Source organism: Otolemur garnettii, unplaced genomic scaffold (assembly GCF_000181295.1).
Source record: "Otolemur garnettii isolate 467f Iridium unplaced genomic scaffold, OtoGar3 scaffold00073, whole genome shotgun sequence".
NCBI lineage: Eukaryota > Metazoa > Chordata > Mammalia > Primates > Galagidae > Otolemur > Otolemur garnettii.
In genome coordinates, this window is record NW_003852468.1 from 4,905,574 (window position 1) to 4,928,309 (window position 22,736).

General features: G+C 43.9%; 1 protein-coding gene across 2 annotated transcripts in view; it reads left to right on the top strand.

The window, feature by feature from the left end:
- The window catches only part of CD58 (CD58 molecule), a 45,916-nt gene extending 37,954 nt beyond the window's left edge, over window positions 1–7,962 (top strand). Inside the window, exons 4-5 of one of the 2 annotated variants that reach the window (XM_023515512.1) lie at window positions 6,739–6,815; window positions 7,934–7,962. In XM_023515512.1, the coding sequence (XP_023371280.1) occupies window positions 6,739–6,815; window positions 7,934–7,936 (80 nt within the window). In that variant the 3' untranslated portion in view covers window positions 7,937–7,962. Of the gene's footprint in view, window positions 1–6,738; window positions 7,303–7,933 lie in introns of those variants that run through there. The other variant, XM_023515511.1, reaches the window with a different exon arrangement.
- The last annotated feature ends 14,774 nt before the right edge of the window (window positions 7,963–22,736 follow it).

Below are 22,736 nucleotides of genomic sequence, written 5' to 3' on the forward strand. Positions count from 1 at the left end.
AAAAAAAAAAAAAATAATAATATCACTTCCAAAGCAGAGTAACTTCTTGAGAAAACAAGTTTATTTTTCCAGAAAAAATGCAAAATAAGTTCCAGTTTTTTAACTGATGGATTTGGTCACTGAAGACAGAGAAGAAACCAGACCCACAGAGGTGTCACTCAAGTAGCACTGTGTGCACAAGTCACACAAGTGCAACAAGTTTTTTAAACTAGCTACAAAGTTACACTAGTTATGCTTGAAACAAATATTCCTTTATTAATTCTTTTTTGGCTTTTTTTTTCCTTTTTAGAGACAAGAGTCTCACTTTATTGCCCTTGGTAGAGTGCTGTGGTGTCACAGCTCACAGCAACCTCCAGCTCTTAGGCTTAGGTGATTCTCTTTTCTCAGCCTCCCAGGCAGCTAGGACTACAGGTGCCTGCCACAACGCCCGGCTATTTTTTGTTGTAGTGTGGCTGGGGGCCAGGTTTGAACCCACCACCCTCTGTATATGGGGCTGGTGCCCTACTCACTGAACCACAGGCACTGCCCCTTTTATTAAGTCTTCTGAGTGTTGCATAATACCCAAAGCGTACAATACGGAAATGCAATTTGTTGTAATAGCAGATAGTTGCCTTATAGTGGGAATGGCAAAAACCAAAACCAGTGTGCTGGGTGCTGGATATGACCAACTAGGAGAAAGAAGGTGACCATGTACAGAGCAAGCTGAAATCTGAAAAGCTTTAAGTGTTCCAAGAGACAAAATACTTGAAAGAAATAATTTCTGAGTAAGACCCACCCCAATAGAATTATATGGAATATTTGAGGCGATTTTCAGGTTTCTATTCTTCCTTTGTCATTACAATGGAAGATAGCCAAGTAAGATGCCTTGTCTGTGCGTGCTCTGATAAAAGATCATCGTCAGAATATTCCTTTCATTGAATATATGAAGTATGTGTTATTACTTTGAAAACAACTCCCCTTTTTAATTAGTGTTTTTTTCTCATTATGATTTTTGAATACTTTTCTGTGGAACCACATGCATCACAGCGGTGGCAGACCCATGAAGGCGTAACGGTTTTATACCAGATCTTCATTTCGTAGGTTTTGGTTTCTCCTGTAAGCTTCTAACGCTGCACTGATGAAGCACAGTGACTCACACCGACTAGCCTGCCACAGACCCACCCAGACAGCTGCCTCTGTGGTGCCTCACCACTCCCATTTCAGACCAGCCAAACACTGTTGTTCTTTATCTTTTTACAATGCAGAGTCGGGTCCAACCAGGTGGCATGTGACTTTCCTGGGGTCCCTTAAGTAATGGAGAGAGAGTTAAAATTTAGACCTTTGAATTGCAGAGTTTTTCTCATGATACAGTTTTGATACTTACTTCATATGTCCCAAAATCAAATTTAAAAAAATTTTTTTATTCACAGCCAGTGAAAATCATATCATTTACTCATTCACAGCTAGTGAATAAAAAATAATTTTTAACTTATTCACAGCTAGTGAAAATCATATCTTGTTGATATATGCAGGTATTGGTCTACATGTTTCTTGCAACTTTTTGTCTGCTGGGGACTCTTTGTAATCTGTGGATTTTAGTCATGAGATCTACCGGCTTGCCATCACCATAGCCCAGAAAGGGAGGAGGTTATTAACTAGTTAAAACTTAATAAGCTAAAGAAGAGTTTTTGAGACAATGAAAATTAAAGACAGGATTAATTATCCTATCTTATCCATCTCATATTTTATTAGGGGAAATAAACTAAAATTTATAAAGGCCTGTTCCAATAAATTTTATTAAAATTACCTAAAATTTTATTAAAATTATAGATTAAAGAGACTTAAGAAACATATTGATTAATAGAAATTTATGAAAAAATAGCAATTATTTAAATTAGCACTTAATCTTGATTTTTTTTTTTTTTGCAGTTTTTGGCCAGGGTTTGGTTGTGGGTTTGAACCCACCACCTCCGGCATATAGGGCCGGTGCCCTACTCCTTTGAGCCACAAGTGCCACCCTTAATCTTGATTTTTAAGGACAGTTTTAAAAGAGAGAAATTTAAACACTGGCTTCATATGTGTATATTAAACACGATAATTTTATGGGTATGATAATGGCATGGTTATATTTTACAAATGATCCTTGTCTTTTAGAAATGTATTCTGAAGTATTTATGGCTTAGAAATTGTGCTGCCTGGAGTCAGACAGGGGTTCACATCTCTACTTGCTTCATAGCAGGTGGGGAGAGAGAGGGAGAGGGTGGAGCACCGTTCTCCCCTGTGGGCGTTAACACAGTGAGGCACGTGTCACTTGCAGGCACACCCCCTTGGCCAAATTGAGTTTGTGGCCACACCTAGCTAGGGAGTGTAGTATTTAGCTATCTGGCCACATCCCCAGGTACAACGCAGGCTTTATATGACCAAAGAAAATTGGACACTGAGGATCCACAGACACTTCCTCCATAGTATATACTACTGAATGATACATAGTTGACCCTTTAACAATACGAGTTTGAACTGCACGGGTCCACTTATATGCAGAATTTTCTGTAAATACAGTTAGCCTCCCATTGGGAGGTTCTGCATCACAGCCAAGTGCAGACTGAAAATACAGTATTCCCAGTCACAAAACCTGCACAGGTGGAGGGCCAACTTTTTATATCCATGGGTTCCACAGGGCCGATTGAGGTACTTGAGTATTTGTGAACTTTGATCCCATTGGGATCCTGGAGCCAGTACCCAAAGAATACTGACTGTAATTTATACTATTTTAAAACATAAAATAGGGAAAAAATTGAAGAATGATATAAATAATAACTATAATTAGGTTCTAATTTGTTGCATCTAATTGACCATCATCTGTACTCCTTGGGGTGCATGCACCTCCTTTGGAAACTCCAAGAAAGAAAACATGATGTCGGCTCGGTGCCTGTGGCTCAAGCGGCTAAGGCGCCAGCCACATACACCTAAGGTGGCAGGTTTGAATCCTCAGCCCGGGCCCGCCAAACAACAATGATGGCTGCAACCAAAAAATTGCCGGGCGTTGTGGCGGGCGCCTGTAGTCCCAGCTACTTGGGAGGCTGAGGCAGGAGACTCACTTGAGCCCAGGAGTTGGAGGTTGCTGTGAGCATGATGCCATGGCACTCTACCCAGGGGGATAGCTTGAGGCTCCATTTCAAAAAAAAAAAAAGAAAACATGATGTCTTGGATTGGAGTGGTAGCCATGGGTGCTGGTGGAAGTTGTTCAGTTCAGGATACATTTTGGAAATAGAGCCCAGATATTTTCCTAATTGTTTGTGTTGGGGAGAAAGTTGTCTAATAGTACTCAAGAGACACCTAAATTTCTGGCCTGAACAAGTGAATGAATCATGTCACCATTTACTGAAACGGAGAAGGCTGGGGAACACAGGTATTTGGACAAAATAAGTTTGTTTTTTGACATGTTAAGTTTAGGATCCTGTTAGGTTTCAAATGTAGATATCAAGGAAGGCACGTAGAGTCCCGAGTCTAGGTCTCTAGTGAGCAGTCAGGCTGGAGACATAAATCTGGGCATAAGGGGTATAGTAGGCAGGAAAAGCCATGGGCTAGATAAGATCGCTTGGAGCAGGTGTCAGGGAGGTGTCCTGGGAGGGACTCCAGCATTTAGATGCTGTTACGAGGAAGAAGATCCAGCAAGGAGGCAAAAAGGTCTCCAGGGAGGTAGAAAGAGAACTCTGAGATACGTTACCTGAGAGGACAGGTGAAGAGGGAGCAATCAGCAGTCAAAGCAGTGGACAGGTCAAGGAGAAGCACAGAGAATCAAATGTGTGCTATCCTCATTCTCACCTTCGAGATCTGCTGTCTCAGAGTGCGGCATCTGGCAGCATCCCATGGAAGAGAGCTTTTTGGAAGGGATTGTATCGATTAGAATTAATTCATGGGCATAAAATTGAAGAAGAAACCATAGCAGGGCTTAGAAATGAAGATTACTTCTTTTATGCAAAAAAAAAAAAATGGAGATAGGCAGCCCTGGGCATATTGCTACTTTATGAAGTTATCAGAGACCTAACACCTGCTGCCTTCCCCAGGCTATGGCTGATCAAGATTGGCCAGCATGTTGTCTTTTGGGCACCAGGATGCAAAAAGTAGAGAATAGTACGCCTTCTCCTCTTTTGGAGATTTGTGAGAAATATTCTATAACCCTTCTTCACTCACTGCCCCCAAACTTAGTCACCTCTCAAACCTAGCTTCAAAAAAGGCAGAAAAATTAATCTTTAGGGTGATGGTATCATGCCCAGCTTAACATCAAATTCTGTTAGGTAAGAGGTGAGACTGGATTTCGGGGTGGAGGGGCAGCGGGCACTTTCCAGTCAGAGTCCTCTCACATCACAGAGGTTGGTAATGTGACCGCCTGTTTGTTCCAACTCTCATGAGCTCCCAATGAAAGGGAAGAACATGCATCTGTCTCCTGAGTCTCATTCTTCACTCACTTCTCTCTCTCTGCTCTCCCCTCCCCTCCCATGTGCACCTCATACTTTCTGTGAGGGGCTCCTCCCCTGTCCCTTAGCAATGCATGGTGAACGTTTTCACATATCCTGAAATATTCCTTTGGATTTTCAACAGCTGGGTAGAGACCACCTCATGAACATACCACAGTAGTTTTTTGAAGACACTCAGGGTTTATTTTTCAGCTTTTCTGGTATTATAAGTAAGTTGGGGAAGGTCACATCATTGATAATTTCCCCAGGATAACACCTCGGAAATAAAATTAAGAGATATTAATAATGATACCAAGAACCTCTACTCAATGGGATAATGGCATTATATAACAACTGTTTCTTAAGTGCAACGGCCCTAAGAAATAGTATGTTTGTATGTCCCATTTATGGGTACCCTATGAGGAAACTGAGGCAGTGAAGCTTAAGGCACTGCCCAACTTTTTAATGATTTAGTGAGACTGTAGGCACATCACTTACCACAATGCCCAGCTTCTTTTTTTCTTTTCCTTGTTTTTTTTTTTTTTTTTTTTTTTTTGGTTGTTGTTGTTGTTGAGACAGAGTTCTACCCTATGCCCTAAGCAGAGAGTGCAATGGCATTGTAGCTCACTGCAACCTCAGACTCAGGCTGTGGGCATCCTGCTGTCTAAACCTCTGAAGCCGCTGGGATTATAGCACTTGCCGCAGTGCCTGGCTGGGTTTTTCAATTTTTTTCATGAGTCAGGGTCTCACTCTGGCTCAGACAAAGCTCGAACTCCTGAGCTCAAGCAATCCACTCAACCTCCCACGGTGCTGGGATTACAGGTGTGAGCCACTGTGCCCGGCCAATGCCCAGCTTCTTGAGACTAAATATTCCTAAGGCTTGTTATGTACAGCTGCTGAATTGCCCTATGAAGCACATGATGCCGTGTTATGCTGCCACTGGCCCAGTGAAGAACCATCAGAAACAAATCTTCTCATGGAACGTTTGCTTCTTCTAATAAATAACACAGGGCCTAGTATGTGTCAACCATATGCACATAAGTTCATTTGGAAAGAGTTGATTCTTGTCAGTCACAGTAGTTATGTCCTGTAAAGACATCTTGAATACTGAAATACCAAGTACTGAACCATTATTCTTAGGGGAGATAAGGGCTAGGTTCCTGTGAGCCAGTGATCAAAACATTTTTGTTAATGTTCCGTTTGTAACCTTGTTTTATATGTGTTTCTGTTTAAAGATCACTTAATAGGTACTGCTGATTCATTAACTTTGAACTCTCAGCCACAGGGCTCTAACTCAGGCCTAAGTGAAACCCATGTTTCATAATACATACATTTTCTCCGTAAGGCACACGACAGCCTTCTTGTACTTAAGAATACTAGTCAGTACTTCACTATGCTTGTGGCCATTCTATTCTATTCTATTCTATTTGCTTTATTATGAGTCAGAGTCTCAAGCTGACACCCTATGTAGAGTGCTGTGGTGTCATAGCTCATAGCAACCTCCAACTCTTGGGTTCAAGCAATCCTCTTGCCTCAGTTTTACTATTTTTAGTAGAGGAGGGGTCTTGCTTTTGCTCAGGCTGGCCTTGAACTTGTGAGCTCAAGCTATCCACTTGCGTCAGCCTCCCAGAGTCCTAGGATTATAGGCATGAGCCACTGTGCCCTGCCAGCTTGCGGCCATTTTAAACAGTGAAATCACCTACAAAAAGGATAAAAATGCAAAATCACAGCAAAAAATAGACAACAAATAGGACACTTGTTCAGAATGTAAGAGTTGAAACAAGAAGGTAGCCTTGATCCATCTCAGCTGGGAATGTGCGTGTTAGGTGACCCAAAATTTTTGCTGTTGTGCTGCCTGAGAATGACTGCTATGAGTCTTGATTTGGGGATCACAAATAAATTTTAGGAAGAAGTCAAATTGCAAGTAGGAATCTGCAAATAAGAGAGATCAGCTGTATCTTCTTCTTTTTTTTTTTTTTTTTTTTGAGACAATCTCACTATGTCGCCCTCAGTAGAGTACAGTGGCATCACAGCTCACAGCGATCTCCAACTCTTGGACTTAAGTGATTCTCTTGCCTCAGCCTCCCAAGTAGCTGGAACTACAGATGCTCACCACAATGTCCTACTATTTTTTGTTGCAGTTGTCATTGTTGTTCAACTGGCCTGGGCCGAGTTTGAACTGGCCAACTTCAGTGTATGTGGCTGGTGCTGTAACCACTGTGCTACAGTTGCCAAGCCCAATGTATCTTCATTTTGATCATTTCAGCTAGTTTAATTTCTTTACCTTTTTTTTTTTTTACAGGTCATCCAAGGCACAGGTATCTAATTACAGCATCAGTAGTACTAGTGATTGCAGTAAGTGCTGTGTTGTTTTTAAAGGTATGTATGCTTTTTTTAAATTAGATTTTTCAATTAGTTTTCAAGCTTCAATTGGTTTTTCAAAGGCAAGAATATAGTTTGAAAATAAAAACAAAGTCTGAAATTTTAGACATTTGAAAAGAAGGAGAAACGTTTTTGTTTTACATGTTGTTTGGGGTTGCTGAGTATACCAGGTTTCTCCTAAGTTTCTGCATTATCTTAAGTGGAATCCTTGGGCCACAGAGAACTTCACAGGCCTGGGAGCACAGCCTAATTCTTTCAAGGCCTGTTCCATAGCTGCCTTTTATGGGTGGTACATTTCTACATATTGTTATATTTCTTAGCTGCCACCTTTACAATTTCTATGTCTTATAACGTAGGTGGGGCTCCCAGGTAGGAAAGGGGTTTTTTGTTGAGTTGAGTGACTTTGAAGTGGGTAACAGGTATGCTAGCACTATTTCTGGAGTCTTTCTTGGCCCCCCAGAGATTCTGGGCCAGCCATACAACTTGGAGAACTGGTGACCTGTTCCCAGCCTATGCCTTCCTGATGGCAAGGAACTCCCTCCCCTCAAGTACCAAAGGACATGGACCAGGCTATAAATTTGAAGAGCAGATATTCTTGATACCTCAGCAATTTCCTTATCATTCTTGACAAAAAGTAAATTTGCTAGGCTAATTTGTTACTCTCCTGGGGAATGCTGAGGAGGAAACTTTCTATGAGGTCATAGCATCTGAGATCCATGGTACTTCACACTTGTGTCTTGAATAAAGTTTGTAAACTAGATTTCGGTTCCAAGTGCTCAGTAGCAATGTCTAGCTGGTGGCTATCATATTCGACAGTCTGGATATGGAATAATTTTATGACTGTAGAAAGTTCTCTTGGTTAATGCTGCCATAGACTACTTTGGAATACTTGGTGCTAGAATCTAATTTCCTGAGGATACCATTTTTATATTTTGGGTTGGAAATACCATGAAGGGCTCTAAGTCATAGATTACCAGCTAGTTGACCCTTATCTAAACAGTGTTACAACATTCGGCTGAAGAATGTTTTGAGGTATTACTCAAAGTTTTGAGATATTATACTCAAAGTGTAAACTATTTTTAGAGCTCAAATGTGTGTGTGTGTTTTTTTTAAAGTGACTCTGTTGAAAGAAATCGCAGATGACACAAACAAATGGGAAAATGTCCCCTGCTCGTGGATTGGTAGAATCAACATTTTTAAAATGTCCTTATTGCCCAGAGTGATTTACAGATTCAACGCAATCCCCTATACCAGCATCATGTTTCACAGATCTAAAAGGAATAATCTTAAATTTCACTAGGAACCCGAAAAAGCCTGAATAACCAAAGCAGTATTAAGGAAAATGAACAAATCTGGAGGCATCACATTACCTGTCTTTAAATTATACTACAAGTCTGTAGTAACCAAAACACCATGGTACTGATATAAAAGTAGAGACATAAACCAATGGAACCGGATAGAGAACCCAGGAATAAAACCATCTCCCTATAACCAACTGATCTTCAACAAAGAAGACAACATACGCTGGGGAAAGGAAGCCCTCTCCAACAAATGGTGCTGGGAAAATTGGACAGCCACATTCAGAAGAATGAGACAGGACTCCTATCTCTTGCCATATACCAAAATCAATCCATCTTTAATCAAGATGGATTAAAAACTTAAAATGTAAGGCATGAAACCATGAAACTTGTAGATGAAAATATAGGAAAAACTCTAAGGCATTGGCCTAGACAAAGGATTTATGTCTAAGACCCCAAAAGCAAAGGTAGCAACAACAAAAATAAATAAATGGGACTTATTTAAATAAAAAAACTTCTGCTTAGCAGAGTGAATAGACAACCTACAGATTGGGAGAAAATATTCACCAACGACACATCTAACAAATCCATAGTATCCACAGTCTACAAAGAACTTAAACAAATCTATAAGAAAAAAAGAAAAACTTCATTAAAAAGTGAGCAAAAGGCATGAACAGAAGCTTTTTGAAAGAAAATAGACAAATGGCCAACAAACATCTGAAAAAAATGTTTGATATCAATAATTATCAGGAAAATTCAAATTAAGAGCAACCCAACCCTTATGAGAAGGGCCATTATTAAAAAGTCAAAAAACAACAGATGCTGGCGTGAATGCAGAGAGAAAAGAATGCTTATACGCTGTTGGTGGGACTGCAGATTAGTATAACTTCTATAGAAAAAATATGGAGATTCTCAAAAAAGAAAATAAATATAGACTTATCATCCTATCCAGCAATCTCATTTCTGGGTATCTACCTAAAGAAAAATCATTTTACCAAAAAGACACCTGATCTCAAATGTTTACTTCAGCACAATTCAAAACTGCAAAGATGTGAAATCAACCTAAGTGCCCTTCAATTCATGAATGGATAGAGAAAATGTAGTGTATATATGTGTATATATACACGCCCATACAGCATGGAGTACTACTCATCCATGAAAAGGAGTGAAATAATGTCATCCGTAACAACTTGGATGGAACTGGAGACCATTATCCTAAGTGAAGTATCTCAGGAATGAAAATCTAAACACCATATGTTCTCACCAATACTTAGGGGCTAAGAGATAGGTACACATGGACACGAAGTGATATAAAGGACATCAGAAACCAAGAAGAGGGGAAGGTGGAGGGTGAGTGTGCCACAGAAACTTACTGTAGGGTACAGTGGACACTGTTCTGGTCATGGGCACACCAAAAGCCCTGATTTAAGCATTATACAAAATGTCCATGTAACAAAAACACTTGTACCCCCTTAATCAATATTTTCAGATAAACACAAATACAGTTAAAAGGTATTTTTAATCCCAAAGTAACAGTATTATAGTCAATCATCTCCTTAACAGGTTGGTCCCCCAAAATGAAAGTCATTTTCCACTCAATATTGTGATCTATCACCAGGATGCCTGAACTAAAGGGAGGTGACACTGAGGTCCCACAGAACTTCCAAACAAATGGAAGTTGGCCCTGGGTAACCTAAAACAAAGGCTATTGTTCTTTTAAAACAATTCAGAGTGCATCTTAACCTTAAAGCCATTTAGTGGGAAATGGTGAGGCCTTCAGAAGGGCAGAGAGTGAATGCCAACAGCTCCAGCTGCCTGGTCATAGTTGACAAACAACATTATAAGCTTTAGTCAACCCTTTGACTAGTTCTAGGCGAGGGCTGATGCATGAGTGTGTGGGGACACCATCTCAGTGTCCAAAATGGCAGCCATGTAGCCATAGACTACAGACTATTTGAAATACAGGCATCCTGGGCAGCACCTGTGGCTCAAGGACTAGGGTGCCAGCCCCATATACTAGAGGTGATGGGTTCAAACCCAGCCCTAGCCAAAAGCTGCAAAAAAAAAATTCTTGAAATACAGGAATCCAAATTACAGTGTGCCATGAGTATAGAATACACAGCAAATGTCTAAGACTCTGTATGAGAAAAGAATATGAACTATCTTAAAAGTTTATTGATTAAATGTTAGAATGATACTTTTTTGATGATTTGAGTCCATAAATTATATTATGAAAATTCACCTTTTTCATTTTACTTTGTGATGTGGTTACTAGAACTTTGAGGCTGCGTATGTGGCATGCATTGTCTTTCTATGTAGCAGCACTAGTCCAAACCTTTTTAACCTTCCCTTCACCTTTAGCCTCCTGAACAATTATTTATAAAATTAACTGTTTTGTCCACAGTTTTTTTGTTTGTTTTTCTATCGTATTCTGACCAATTTTGAAACAATTCTTTGGACTAATTCTGTAGCTAATTTGATGAATGCATTTAGGATGGTGGAAATCCCAGCTTTGGTTGAGTTTTCCAAATTCAGATCTCTAACAGGTGGTCAATAGCCTTAAGATTGCAGCTTTTGTTTTCAGTTTTTTAATTTAGATGAAAATTTCTTCATTTTAGATTTTTTGAAACATGGTAGAGAGACAGACAAAACCAGATAGGTAGGCTGTGGATGGTGCATTGTGCTGGGACAAGAGCAGCCCTCTTGTTGAGCACTCACTACCTGGGGAGCCAGGTTACACTCATTCACTGGTTGCCTTGTGCAGCAGTAAGAAGTGGCATCTGCAGATGTTCTAACCGCAGCTTATTAAGTACAACTAGTGTTCCATGCATTGTGCAAATATCACCTTATGGAACCCAAGAGCCTTGCAGGGGGAACAGCATTAATCATCCCTTGCTTAGAGAAAATGTGTGTGGGGCTCAGAGAAATAGAATAAGATATCAGGGTCACCCTGCTAGTCAGTGGTAGAGCTGAGATTCAAGTCCAGGTCTTTGGAGTCCAAGGGTTATACCATTAACCACTGTGATGTACTCCCTCAGTCTCCTGTCCTGGGAAAAGTTAGATTGAGATCAGATTCCCTTCAGGAGCCAGAGTCAGAACTGGGCCTGTAGTCACAAACAAAAGGTGGGACACAAGCACAGTTACTAGCAGCAATGTCAGTTTGGTCAGTTGCCATAAGGATGATCCAAAAGACCCCTCCTGGCAGATCCCCTGAGCTGGGCATTGAGGGATATGAGGGAGGGGGATAGGACCCAGGGCTGCAGAGGGCAGGAGAGAGAGCAGCGAGTGTTGGGGTTGAGCGGAGGCTGGGGCTGGGCCAGGCTGAGACATTCACGGAGGCTTGCCAGGAAGTTGAGTCATTCTTGAGCAGAACCACAGAGGATTTTTTGTGGCAGAGCCAGGCTTTAGTAAGAGCACTGCTGGCACAGCATAGGACCAAGTAATAGACAGGCGACTGGAGCTGGGGACACTCCTTAGTGGGTTAATGAAAGAATAGAGCCAAGCAGAGGAGTGGGCCTGAGTCAGAGTGGCAGGGGCAGAATGCAGACACAGGAGCAGGTTTGAGAGAAGCTGCACTCTGAGACTTCTGTCCTGTTAACAGAGCTTCCAGAGTTCAGGCTCTGGTGGCAAAGTCCTTGGGTTCAAATGCCAGCCCCATCTCTCGCAGGCCTCAGACAAGTCACTTAAACTCTGTGTGCCTGGGCTGTCATCTGTGGAAAATAACAATAAGATAGACATAACAATGATAATATAGATAATAATGACATAGAAATGGCAATGTGCAGAAATATGTTAACTTAAGTAAAATGCTTAGAATAGTGACTGGCTCAGTATAGTGTTCCAGGTTAGCTATTCTTATCATGATTATTATTATTACGCAAGAAAGAAAATGAAAGCAACAGGACTTTTGAGCCTTGGTGCCCAGATGACAGCACTAGGAAGCACAGGTCAGGTAGGGATCTTCCTGGGAAGACTGATGAATTTGTGCTGTGGCAGGTTGAGTTTGGCACTGGCATATTGCTTTGGTCAGTGACATCCTGGCACAGAATTGGAGGTGCAAGTTTCAGGGCTGGGACCAAAGTTACAGACTGGGGAGCATCATCCTCAGGCCAGTATTGACGTCCTGAGCATCTGACCTCACCAGGAAAGAAAAGCCAGGTGCCAGCTGGTGGTAGGGAGAGGTGGAGGAGCAGCCTGGGGGAGAGTGGGGGAGCACTCGGTGAGCCCCAGGGCAGGCTACACGTCAGAGAGACAGGAGGGGCCAAGTGACTGGTGCAGACCTGGGCTCTGCTGAGGGAGGTTCCACCTGGCAACTGAGGAGGTTTTTGTGTCCTCAGTTGCCAGGTGGAACAGGGCTCAGGTTACCCCAGAAAACCAAGCTGGAGAAGCAGGCTAAATTCCTTGGCAGTAGCTGACACTGGCTGTGGGTGTGTGTAAGGAGAGTCCTAGGCAAGCAGGGAGCTGAGAGGGGGGCACAGCCACAGCAGATGCCACTCCCAGGAGTCCCGTGCGTGCCCCAGCTCGTTTGAGGAGCAATGCCCACTTTCTCTATCCCCTTCTGGGAAATTCACAGCACCTGTTTCACAGCTTATGGGGTTCCTGTTAGGAAAATTTCTAAGGTGCTTCCCTTTGCCTTACCCCTGTGACGACAGCACTAATTCCTCATGCATTCTCTTTACTAATGGAATACAAATGTTTGGGGAACGAGGGCGGGTCTGATCTGTGGGCTCTGTGGAAATACACAGAGCATGGGGAAGGTGCAAGGCCAAGACATGGACCTCAGTTTGGAGGAGCCTGGCTGAGCAGGTCTGTGGCTTCCCTTTTTGGCTCAAATTAACCCAGATTGATTACATTTTACAAATTACAAACATGAAAATTTTTGTATAGCTCCCAGTGGTTGGTACCAGATGAAGCTAAAGGGATACAAATGAAATTATTTTTAAAACTTGAAAAAGCCTTCTGAAAGTATTTTGTCCCTTGGTGGGAAAACGTTGAAGAAACCTTCACCAAGCAGCTATGTTTTAGAATAACTGTCAACTAACCAGCATTAGTTTCTACTTGGTGCCTGCATCTAGGTTATGGGCTACTTAGTTCATGAATTTTTTTTGCTAAAATAAAGAAACTTTTGTTAATAAATGTAAATATGTACATAATGTAAGTGCAGTTGCTGTTTTTTCCTGTTAAGATAGACAAATAAAAGTTGTATACCTTTTTAGAATCTCTATTCCATTTCTCTTTTGCGGCATCGGTCACGTAGTGAGGGAGAAGACGGACAAAGTCCGCTCCCTTACCGGGTCCGTGGGTCTTCCCTTCCACCAGGCAGGGGCCCAATGCGGGCGGAGCAGGGAGACTCCCCCACCCCCACCCCCGCAATTGCTTAACCCACTTAGTGTGTTGTGTCAATTAGCTGTCACATTGGAGGTTAACAGCAGACACACTTGGAGAACCGTGAAGTCACACACACATACAGAATGGCGGCCAGCGTGAGGAGGCAGATAACTCCTGGGGCCACCAGCAGCCAGCATGTGAACCAGAGTCAACACACAAACTCCCGAGCTGCTCCTCAGTCCCAGGTTTCCCATCACACGAGAGTCGGGAACATGTGTGTTCTGCAGTCCAAGAAGGGGTCCCAGGGCGATGTGGGTTCTCCCTAAGACAGCCTTCTCTGTGGGGGCTCCCCACGGCCTCATCAAGAATGAGAAAGGGGTCCTGGAATCTTGTGTACTGCTGAGAAGACCCACATCTCTCCAGGGCCTGGGGCGTGGCTCCCTATCTGAGTCTGTCTCAGACTAATCTCATCACACCCTGTATTCTAGTCCCTGTGGGATGCCCAAGACGCCCCTGGTAGCTCTGTGTGTGACCTCACCCTTCAGTGCAGCATTCACAGGGTCCTCTTGTACAAGTCTTAGTCACCTTTCTGTTCTAATTGAACCTGGCTCTCCCCCAAGCTGCCTGCTACAGCCCTCTCGAGAGGTAGCTGTTTTCTTTCCTGTACCCTTATATGGGGGGCCCAGGGGGAAGGCAGATGTCCTCCTGGTTCCTTGATTCCGAACTATTCTTTCCTCAGTTCTGATGTTCATGCCAGCCGACCATCACCACCCAACATCCCTTATTCTGGTTATCATTCTTGTTCCTCATTCTTTGGTGATTTCAGCATTACTGGCTCTGACGCTACTTCTTTCAGAATTTGAATGGTTTTGAAATCTTTAAGTCTAATGCCCTGGCGTGGTCTTGTCATCTTCCCTTCCCAGCTGGCCGCCCCCTCGTCATGCTTCTGACCTTCCCAGCTGGCCGCCCCCTGGTCACCCTGGCATGGTCTTGTCTTCTTCCTTCCTAGCTGGCCCCCCCAGACATGCTCCTGACCTTCCCACTGCAGTCTCAGGTGTAACCCCACTTCCTGCCTTCCACATCACTCCCTCAAGGGCTCCAATTCCAACAAGTCTTTGACCTCCCAGAACCCACAGGCCAGTGATTTCCCCTCCTGTTCCCCAGACCTGCGCCCCTTGGGTGTGCATTCTCCTTCTCGTCTGGTTACATTCCCGTGGTTCATCATCATGTTACTCCTGGGCCTTCACTCGTCCCCTCTTATTTTGTCATTCTCATTTGGCCAAATCCCAGCCATGGTTATAGTTACATCTACCAGCTCCTCCCCTGCACCCAAACTGCTGAACGTGCTTGGAGAAAAGGCCGCCCTCAGGCTGATGAGTTTCACTCAAACCTTGGATGGATTCATGGTATTTCTCACAGGTCCTCACTGCACCGCCCTGTCACCATGTCCTTACCTTTTCCCTTCTTAGACCTCCAATCCTGTGCCCTTACTCTCAACTGGTCACTTTGTTTCCCATCTCTCTAGGAAAAATAGCATCCAGCAGACAGCACCCTCATGTCCCCACCACACCCACACACTGGCTGCTGGTGCCCGCACTGCCCTCTGCCCGTGGTGGGAGCCTCTCCTTGCCCCTCCTGGGAGCAGCCTCTGTAATCTGCAGCATCAGCCCGGGCACATGTTCACTTAGTGCCTGTAGGTGCCAGCTTCCACAGGAGCAATGCAAGCTGAAGAAAGCCCGTAGTCTTCCAGGGCAAGCAGCCCTATGAGCACTTTAGGTGAGCATGCAAATTCTGAAATGAAGTATGTATGGCAATGAATGGATGAACCATAACCAGAGGGCCAGCAATTGCACTCCTAGGCATATACCTAAGAGGAATGAAACCTAAGTCTGCACAGAAACTCACCCTTGACTGTTCAGAGCAACTTTATCCATAACAGCCAGATAATGGGAATGATTCAAATACTCATTGGCTTGTAGATGGATAAATAAAACATGGTATATCCATACAATGGGATGTGATTCAGCTGCAGAAAGGAATGCGTTTCTGATACTTGTTACATGAGTGAGCCTGGAAAACATTATGCCCAGTGAAGGAAGCCAATCAAAAGAGAGCACATACTAGACGGGTGTCCTCAGGAGTCACAAGTGTTGCTTCTAGGATCCCCTCAGGATGCTGAAATCTTATATAAAGTCCCTTATAGAAAATGGTATACTTGCATGGGTTACCTTCTACCAGGAATGGTAGGATAGATACCAATCTATCCTCCTACATACATCATCTCTACATTGCTTACAACATCTAATAACATGTGAATGCTATGTAAATAGTTTTCATACCATATTAAAAAAAAATCTTTTTTTAGACATGTGGTCTTGCCGTGTTGCCCTGGCTGGAGTGCAGTGGCTATCACAGGAGCGTTCATAGCTCACTGCAGCCTTGAACTCCCAGGCTCAAGCAATCCTTCCACCTTAGGCCCCTGAGTAACTGGGATGACAGGTGTGCACCACCATGCCTGGCTTATACTGTATTTTTAAATTTGTACTTTTTTCATTGTATTGCTATTTTTATTATTTTTTCCCAAATATTTTCAATGTGCAATTGGTTGAACACACAGATGTGGGACCTATAGATATAAAAGGCCATTTTGTAACTTATACAAAATGTGAATAGACAAAGCCCTAAAGACAGAAGGTGACTGGTGCTGTCTAGGGCAGGGAGGGATGTTGTGGGCAGGGGAAGGGAGTGATGGCTAACGAGTCCAAGGTTTCTTTTTGGGCTCATGAAAATGTTCTCCAATTGATAGTACTGATGGTGCCCAACTCTGAATGTACTCAAAACCTTTCACTGTGCATTTTAGTGAGAGTTTCTTTCTTTCCTTTTTTTTTTTTTTTTTTGAGACAGAGTCTCAAGCTGTTGCCCTGGGTAGAGAGTGCTGTGGTGTCACAGCTCACAGCAACCTCAAACTCTTGGGCTTAAGCGATTCTCTTGCCTCAGCCTCCCAAGTAGGTACCCGCCACAACACCCAGCTATTTTTTTTGTTACAGTTGTCATTGTTGTTTTAGCTGGCCCGGGCCATGTTCAAACCGCCAACCTCAGTGTATGTGGCCAGCGCCCTACACACTGAGCTACAGGTGCCACCCTCAACTGTGCATTTTAAATGGGTGTACTGTACAGTATGTGAATTGTACCTCAGTAAAACTCTTATTAGAATAAAATAACTTAGGAATTAGAGAAGAAGGGCTCCCCACTCCTGAGAAAGATGGGGTTCCCTTCCTGACCCAGTCTTTCCTGTTCATTTCTTTAACCAGGCCTGAGGCTGAAAGGCTCTGTAGTTAACTATTAGTCTCTTTAGGACTCTGCCCACACTTCCCCAGCCTACTAGGTGCTGATGGTTACCAGGGCACAAAGCAAGTCCAAGCAAATCAAAATAATCTAACCAGCCAGTGAGTCTACGAAGGGTCTGAAACCTGAGTTTGACTTAGAATCTTGAGAAGGATTGTCTCCCTGTGTTTCTCAGCCCATCACCCCCAGCCGTGCTCTGTCCCCAGCTGTCTGTCTTCCTTACACCCACATTCCCTCACGGCTCTGTGTTTCCCGCCCTGCTCCCCAAGGCCTGTCCTCCCTGAAAAGCTGGCAAGCGGCATAGCCAATGGGCCCTTTTCCCCTGTCAGCAGTCCACCCTCCACCAGTGGCCTCATCTCCACAGCCCCCGGTGCTTCTCCCAGCAACTCTGTGCTAGCAGCCCTCTTTGACAGAGAGGGAGGTGCTGTGTTGTTATCTTTGTTTTATAAATGAGGTAATAGACAGGGAGCTGCCCTCAGGCTGTCAGTTATAGTAGCAGAGCCAGGCAGTGTGGCCCCAGAGGCAGAGGCCTCTTAACCACCAAGTTATTCTGGGAGAAGAGGCATGTGTGGGGGTCATCTTCTGTGTATAGTCAGAAGCTGTCTGAAAGTCTCTGAGCTTGTGTTTGCTACAGGAAAGAGTTTAGCCTTAATTTTAGGTATTTCCTAAAGATGTTGTTTGCTGGCAGGGTGCGGTGGCTCATAATTGTAATCCTGGCACTCTGGGAGGCTAAGATGGGAGGACTGCTTGAGCTCAGGAGTTCAAGACTGGCTTGAGCAAGAGTGAGACCCTGTCTCTAATTAAAAAAGAAAAGAGATCGTTTGGTTTTGACACTTACACTGAGGAAGTAGCAGAAGCACCAAGCACTGTGACAAACTCTGCTTTCTAGACTCTTAAGGCTGGAGGTGTCCTCAGAGGACTCATTAGATGGATGAGAAGACTTGGGCCAAGAGAGGGAGGGTGATGGGACCACGGTCTCATCATCAGTTCAAGGGAAGGACCAGAGGCGGCAGCCCAAGACGTTGGTCTCCATGCTGCGTGACGCCCATGGCCTGAAGAAGGGTGGCCCTGCGGCTGGCACCTGGTGAGGGCTTGTGGTGTTGGCTGTCCTGGGAGGCACCAGTTCCTCAGGCTCAGCATGGGCATGGTGGCCGAGGTCAGGAGTGAGAACAGAGGGAGCAAATGTGGAGGTTGCCCCGGCTGTGTCTAATGCTTGAGGAGTGAGGAAGAATCCTTCTTTCCTCCCCAAGTTCTTCCTCTTCTTGATCTTAATCTCTCTCTTTTTCTCTTTCAAGATGTCTTTTTCAAGATCCTTCCGTGCAAAAGAAAAATTAGTGCTCATTGGAGTAGGCCCCCATGGCCCGACTTGGGGGTGAATGGAAAGCACACCATTCAAGGCGGTCTCCCTCACCAGCCGCCTGAAATCCCCTCGCCTCTCACTCCTTTAGATGGGAGTGACCCGGGCTGTGAGCATTACAGAGGCCTGCGGGAAAGGACATGAAACCACATCATCAGCACGTCTGCTGAGAAGAATTGCCCTGCTGACCATGTGGGGCCTGGAGCAAAAGACAAAATGTATGCCCCTACGTACAGATCTTGGTATATTTTCTTAATGGTTAACTTTTTCCAAAAAATTAAGGTAGCATAAAAAGTTTAAAAATTTAAAAGTAGGTATATTAAAACTTTATTTCAAGTTAAAATCTTTCATTTATACCAAAAAAGCCACAGACTTTATTAAAAGATAACCTTCTGAGCTTTTATGGAAGAAAATTCAATAAGAATTCAAAATCTAATTCTTGGCTGGGCAAGGTAGTTTAGATTCTAGTCTTAGCACTCTGTGAGGCTGAGGTGGAAGGATCACTTGAGCTCAGGAGTTCAAGATCAGCCTGAGCAAGAGTGAGGCCCTGTCTCTACTAAAAATAGAAAAATTAGCTGCATTGTGGCAAATGCCTATAGTCCTAGCTACTTGGGAGCCTGAGGCAGGAGGATCACTTCAACCCAGGAGTTTGAGGTTGCTGTTAACTAGGCTGAGGCCACAACACTCTAGCCTGGGGAAGCAGAATGAGATTCTGTCTCAAAAAACAAACAAACAAAGAAACAAAAAACCCACTTCTTTGCTCATCTTGTTTTTAATTGAGAACCCTGCCATGTTTGAGAATTTCTCTTGGCCAAATGATGATCTTAAATAATTTTTAATTAACCTTAGCACACTTGTAACCTCTGTTGGATTATGACTTAATTTAAAAATTTGATAGTTTGTTCACCACACTATTTTTCGCACTAGTTTTTTTTTTTTTGAGACAGAGTCTCAAGCTGTCCCCCTGGGTACAGTGCCATGGCATCACAGCTCACAGCAACCTCCAACTCCTGGGCTCAAGCGAGTCTCCTGCCTCAGCCTCCCAAGTAGCTGGGACTACAGACGCCCGCCACAACGCCCGGCCATTTTTTTTTTTTTTTTTTTTTTGGTTGCAGCCATCATTGTTTGGCGGGCCCGGGCTGGGGATTTGAACCCACCACCTTAGGTGTATGTGGCTGGTGCCTTAGCCACTTGAGCCATAGGCGCCGAGCCTTTCGCACTAGTTTTATTAATTTTTTAAAATGTTGCATCAAGATGTTAGTGATCCTGATCACTGAGGTGTTTGATGCCGCCTCACATCTCCAGCCCAAGGAGAGTGTCTGACTCTCCTCACCTAGTCCCAGCCCTGTAGAGAATTTCATGATAGAGCAGGTATCCTAGGAAAGGAAGAAAATAAAACAATCAACTCATTCAACGATGCAGTCTCTTACCCGTCCTTCCAGTCCATGGTTGTTGAATGCCTGCTATGTGCCAAGCACTGTTCTGGACGCTTGGGCCATACAAGTGAAAACCTGCTATCCTGGGGCTTGCCTTCTAGTGGTTAGAGATAGACATTAAGCAGGGTAAGTCAGGAAACTAGGGCTAAGGCCTATAGGGAAGAATAAAATAGGGAAGGAAGTGAGGAGGGTAGTAAGGGTCACAGAAGACCCACTGAAGGTACCTCTAGGGGGGCTCTGAGGGTGTGAACGACAGGATCCCTGGGACAGACCCCTGCCCCCAGGCCCTGAGGTAAGAGCACGCCTCCCACCTTCCAGAGCAGTGAGGAAGCCTGATTGTCTTGTCAGCTCATGGGTATGTTTTTATTTTCCCTTATAGTATTAAACTTCAAAGAAAAAATCCCATGCCTTTCCACGGGTGTCTCTCTCCAGTGCCTCACAAGCCCTCCTCCTTCTCATTGTCCAGTGCTCCTTTGTCTCCTCACTCTGTGCCCCAAGCTGGGGGCAGAATTGTGCTTCAAACATGTTCTGGGCCCAAGGGAATCACAGGACAAATAGACAGAGCAAAGGGCATGCAGGCCTAACCCACACAAATGAATGACTTGGGGAAAGCACCCGAGTCCCTTCACAACATGAAATCATAGCCCATGACCCAAGGCAAGGGGTTCCCCAGGAAGAGGTAGGGTTACAGTTTTCACCAACAAGAGAAACGAGAACTCAGAGTCAGAAATCAGTTGAGTCATGGAAACCACAGAACATCGGGTTGTTTTCAGATCTTAATGGACTGAATATACCCACAAAGATAAAATCTGTAGTCCCACACCCTCTGTGTAATCCTCACAACTGCCAAAGCTAGATGAGTTTTCCTGCTGTTATTCCCCATTCCTCAGGTGACACAACTGAAGTTCAGCAAGAGTAAGTGACTTCCTTAAGTGATTTCCGTGTTGAAAGGGGCCCCAGACTTCCTCTGCCTGCTTCCAAAGAGTGGACTCTCCCAGGAGCTTTGCCGCTTGTTGTAAGGATGGTGTCCCCACCATATCCCATTGTTGCAGGTGTAGGAAAATAACCCTGATGTCCTGTCAGGGTGGCAAATACTGAAATATATAGTATGAGATAGATATATATCTCATTTGGGTCCCAGAACAACTCTGTGAATTAGATGGGGCCGTGTCTCAGCACTGCCTGCCCTGTATGATACATATATATATATCTCCCCCAGTTGGCATGGGGATCCCCTAGGATACGATGTGTTTGTTCCCAAGACTCTGTTCTCTTTTTAGGCCAGCTGTACTTTAAGCAGTGTGGTATAAACTAGCAAAATGTGAATGGAGAAGAGAAAGACTTATTACTGTTTTTATGAGAACCAAGTTGACAATTTTGGAAAGACTTAGTAAAGGAAAGATGCTAAAATTAGATTATTGAATGGGGAGGCAGGCAAGACAACTGAAGAGATTAGAGGGAAAAGCACAGCATCCAAAAGGTTCCTGGGCTCAAGTTGCTTTGCAAGTATTTTTAAGCTCTCCACTTCATAGAAACTGAAATTAGAAACTGTAGACAATGCATTAAGAGTGTGATTTTTCTCTGAAAGGATAGAATGGAGCAGACCTCCAATGAAAAGACTTTGCTCTCTGCCAAAATCTTGGAGAAGAAATATAATTTTTTTGTTTTAGATTAACAAAAATATTTAAGATATATATACATAACTTAACATTTTTCTTCTGACACCTACTCACACACATATATACTTTTGCAGTCATGCACAGAGGTGATTACATTATACATATTGTTTTCATTTCAATGTAACCTTTTCCTTCCTGGACTTCCTGGATTTCCTTCCCTCCTTTTCCTGCCTGGATTCTTACACATTTTCTCCCACCCACCTCCTACCACGTGACTGTCCAGTCCCCAAAACCCACAAAGGCAACTTGGTCTGGATCCTGCCACATCTTCCCCTATGCTCATGTGTGTTAGGTCACATGTAAGGGCAAAGGTGGCATTCCTTTTCCTTAAACATGGGATAATTTTAGACCCACTTTTCTTCACTTGGCTTTGTCTTACTAATTATTCACAGTAATCCCAGGAGTCACCCGATGCATCTCCAATTCATTCTTTGTAATGGCTACAGAATATTCCTTGACTTGTGTAATATATTCAATCATTCCCTCATCAGAAACAATAATTTATTATACATCTGTGCGGATACAATCATACATTCAGGTATTATTATTTCTATAGGGCAGATTCCCATGAGTAGACATGCTAAGTCAAGCTAGCTGGGGCAGGGGAGAGGCAGGGAGCTCTGGGGTGGGGGGCGGGGTGTTGGCCTGGCATGTACTCCGCACCTTGGGAACGCCATTGCACAGGGAACAGCTGCTTTTGGAAGACTCGCTCAGAAAAAAAAGATGCTTGGTTTTCAACAAGCCAAAGATACATGGAATTAGAGAGGGCTGCTGTTGTGGCAGGGCTAAGTCCTCCAGTTCTCAGTTCACTAAAAGTAAACACTATAGAAAGGACTGTCAGAGCTGTTTTGGGGTGCATGACACTCATTCAGGAGACATCTGCAATGTCTGTGTCCTGCTTGTGAAAAGATACAAGAAGTTGCCAGCTGGATACAAAAACAAAAATCCAAACCAAACCAGAATCCTGTGGTAGACGCAAGGGCAGAACCCAGTCTAAGGACCACACTGAAACCAAAGAAAGTGAAAACTCTGTCTGGAAACAGGATAAAAAGGCTCCCGATTGGCAAACTGCAGAAGGAATTGCAAGGTCAGAGCGCTGCTGCTCTCAGTTCCAGCTCAAGTGCCTCCCCAGCTCAGTCTCCTTGTCACAGTAGCCAGTGGGAGGGTGGCTCAGATGCAGACATGGCCTCTCGTCTTGGCAAAACCAGTTTATTTTCCTATTCAGATCTCACGTACGGGAAAGGACAGAAGATACGTTGTGAGATTATCTATAAAGGGCTTTGGGGGGAGGTCCTCACTGACACACATTTACAAAAACCTTGCCGTGGCTAGAGACCAGCTGCTGAAAAGCCTGAGGGGCAGGGCCTCTGCCCATCCCCACTCAGGAGGGGGGACCAAGGTTTTTATGTAGAAGGGAAACAAAAAAAGCGATTTAAATTTTGAAAAGACCATGCAGCAACAAACTGTCCCTCCTA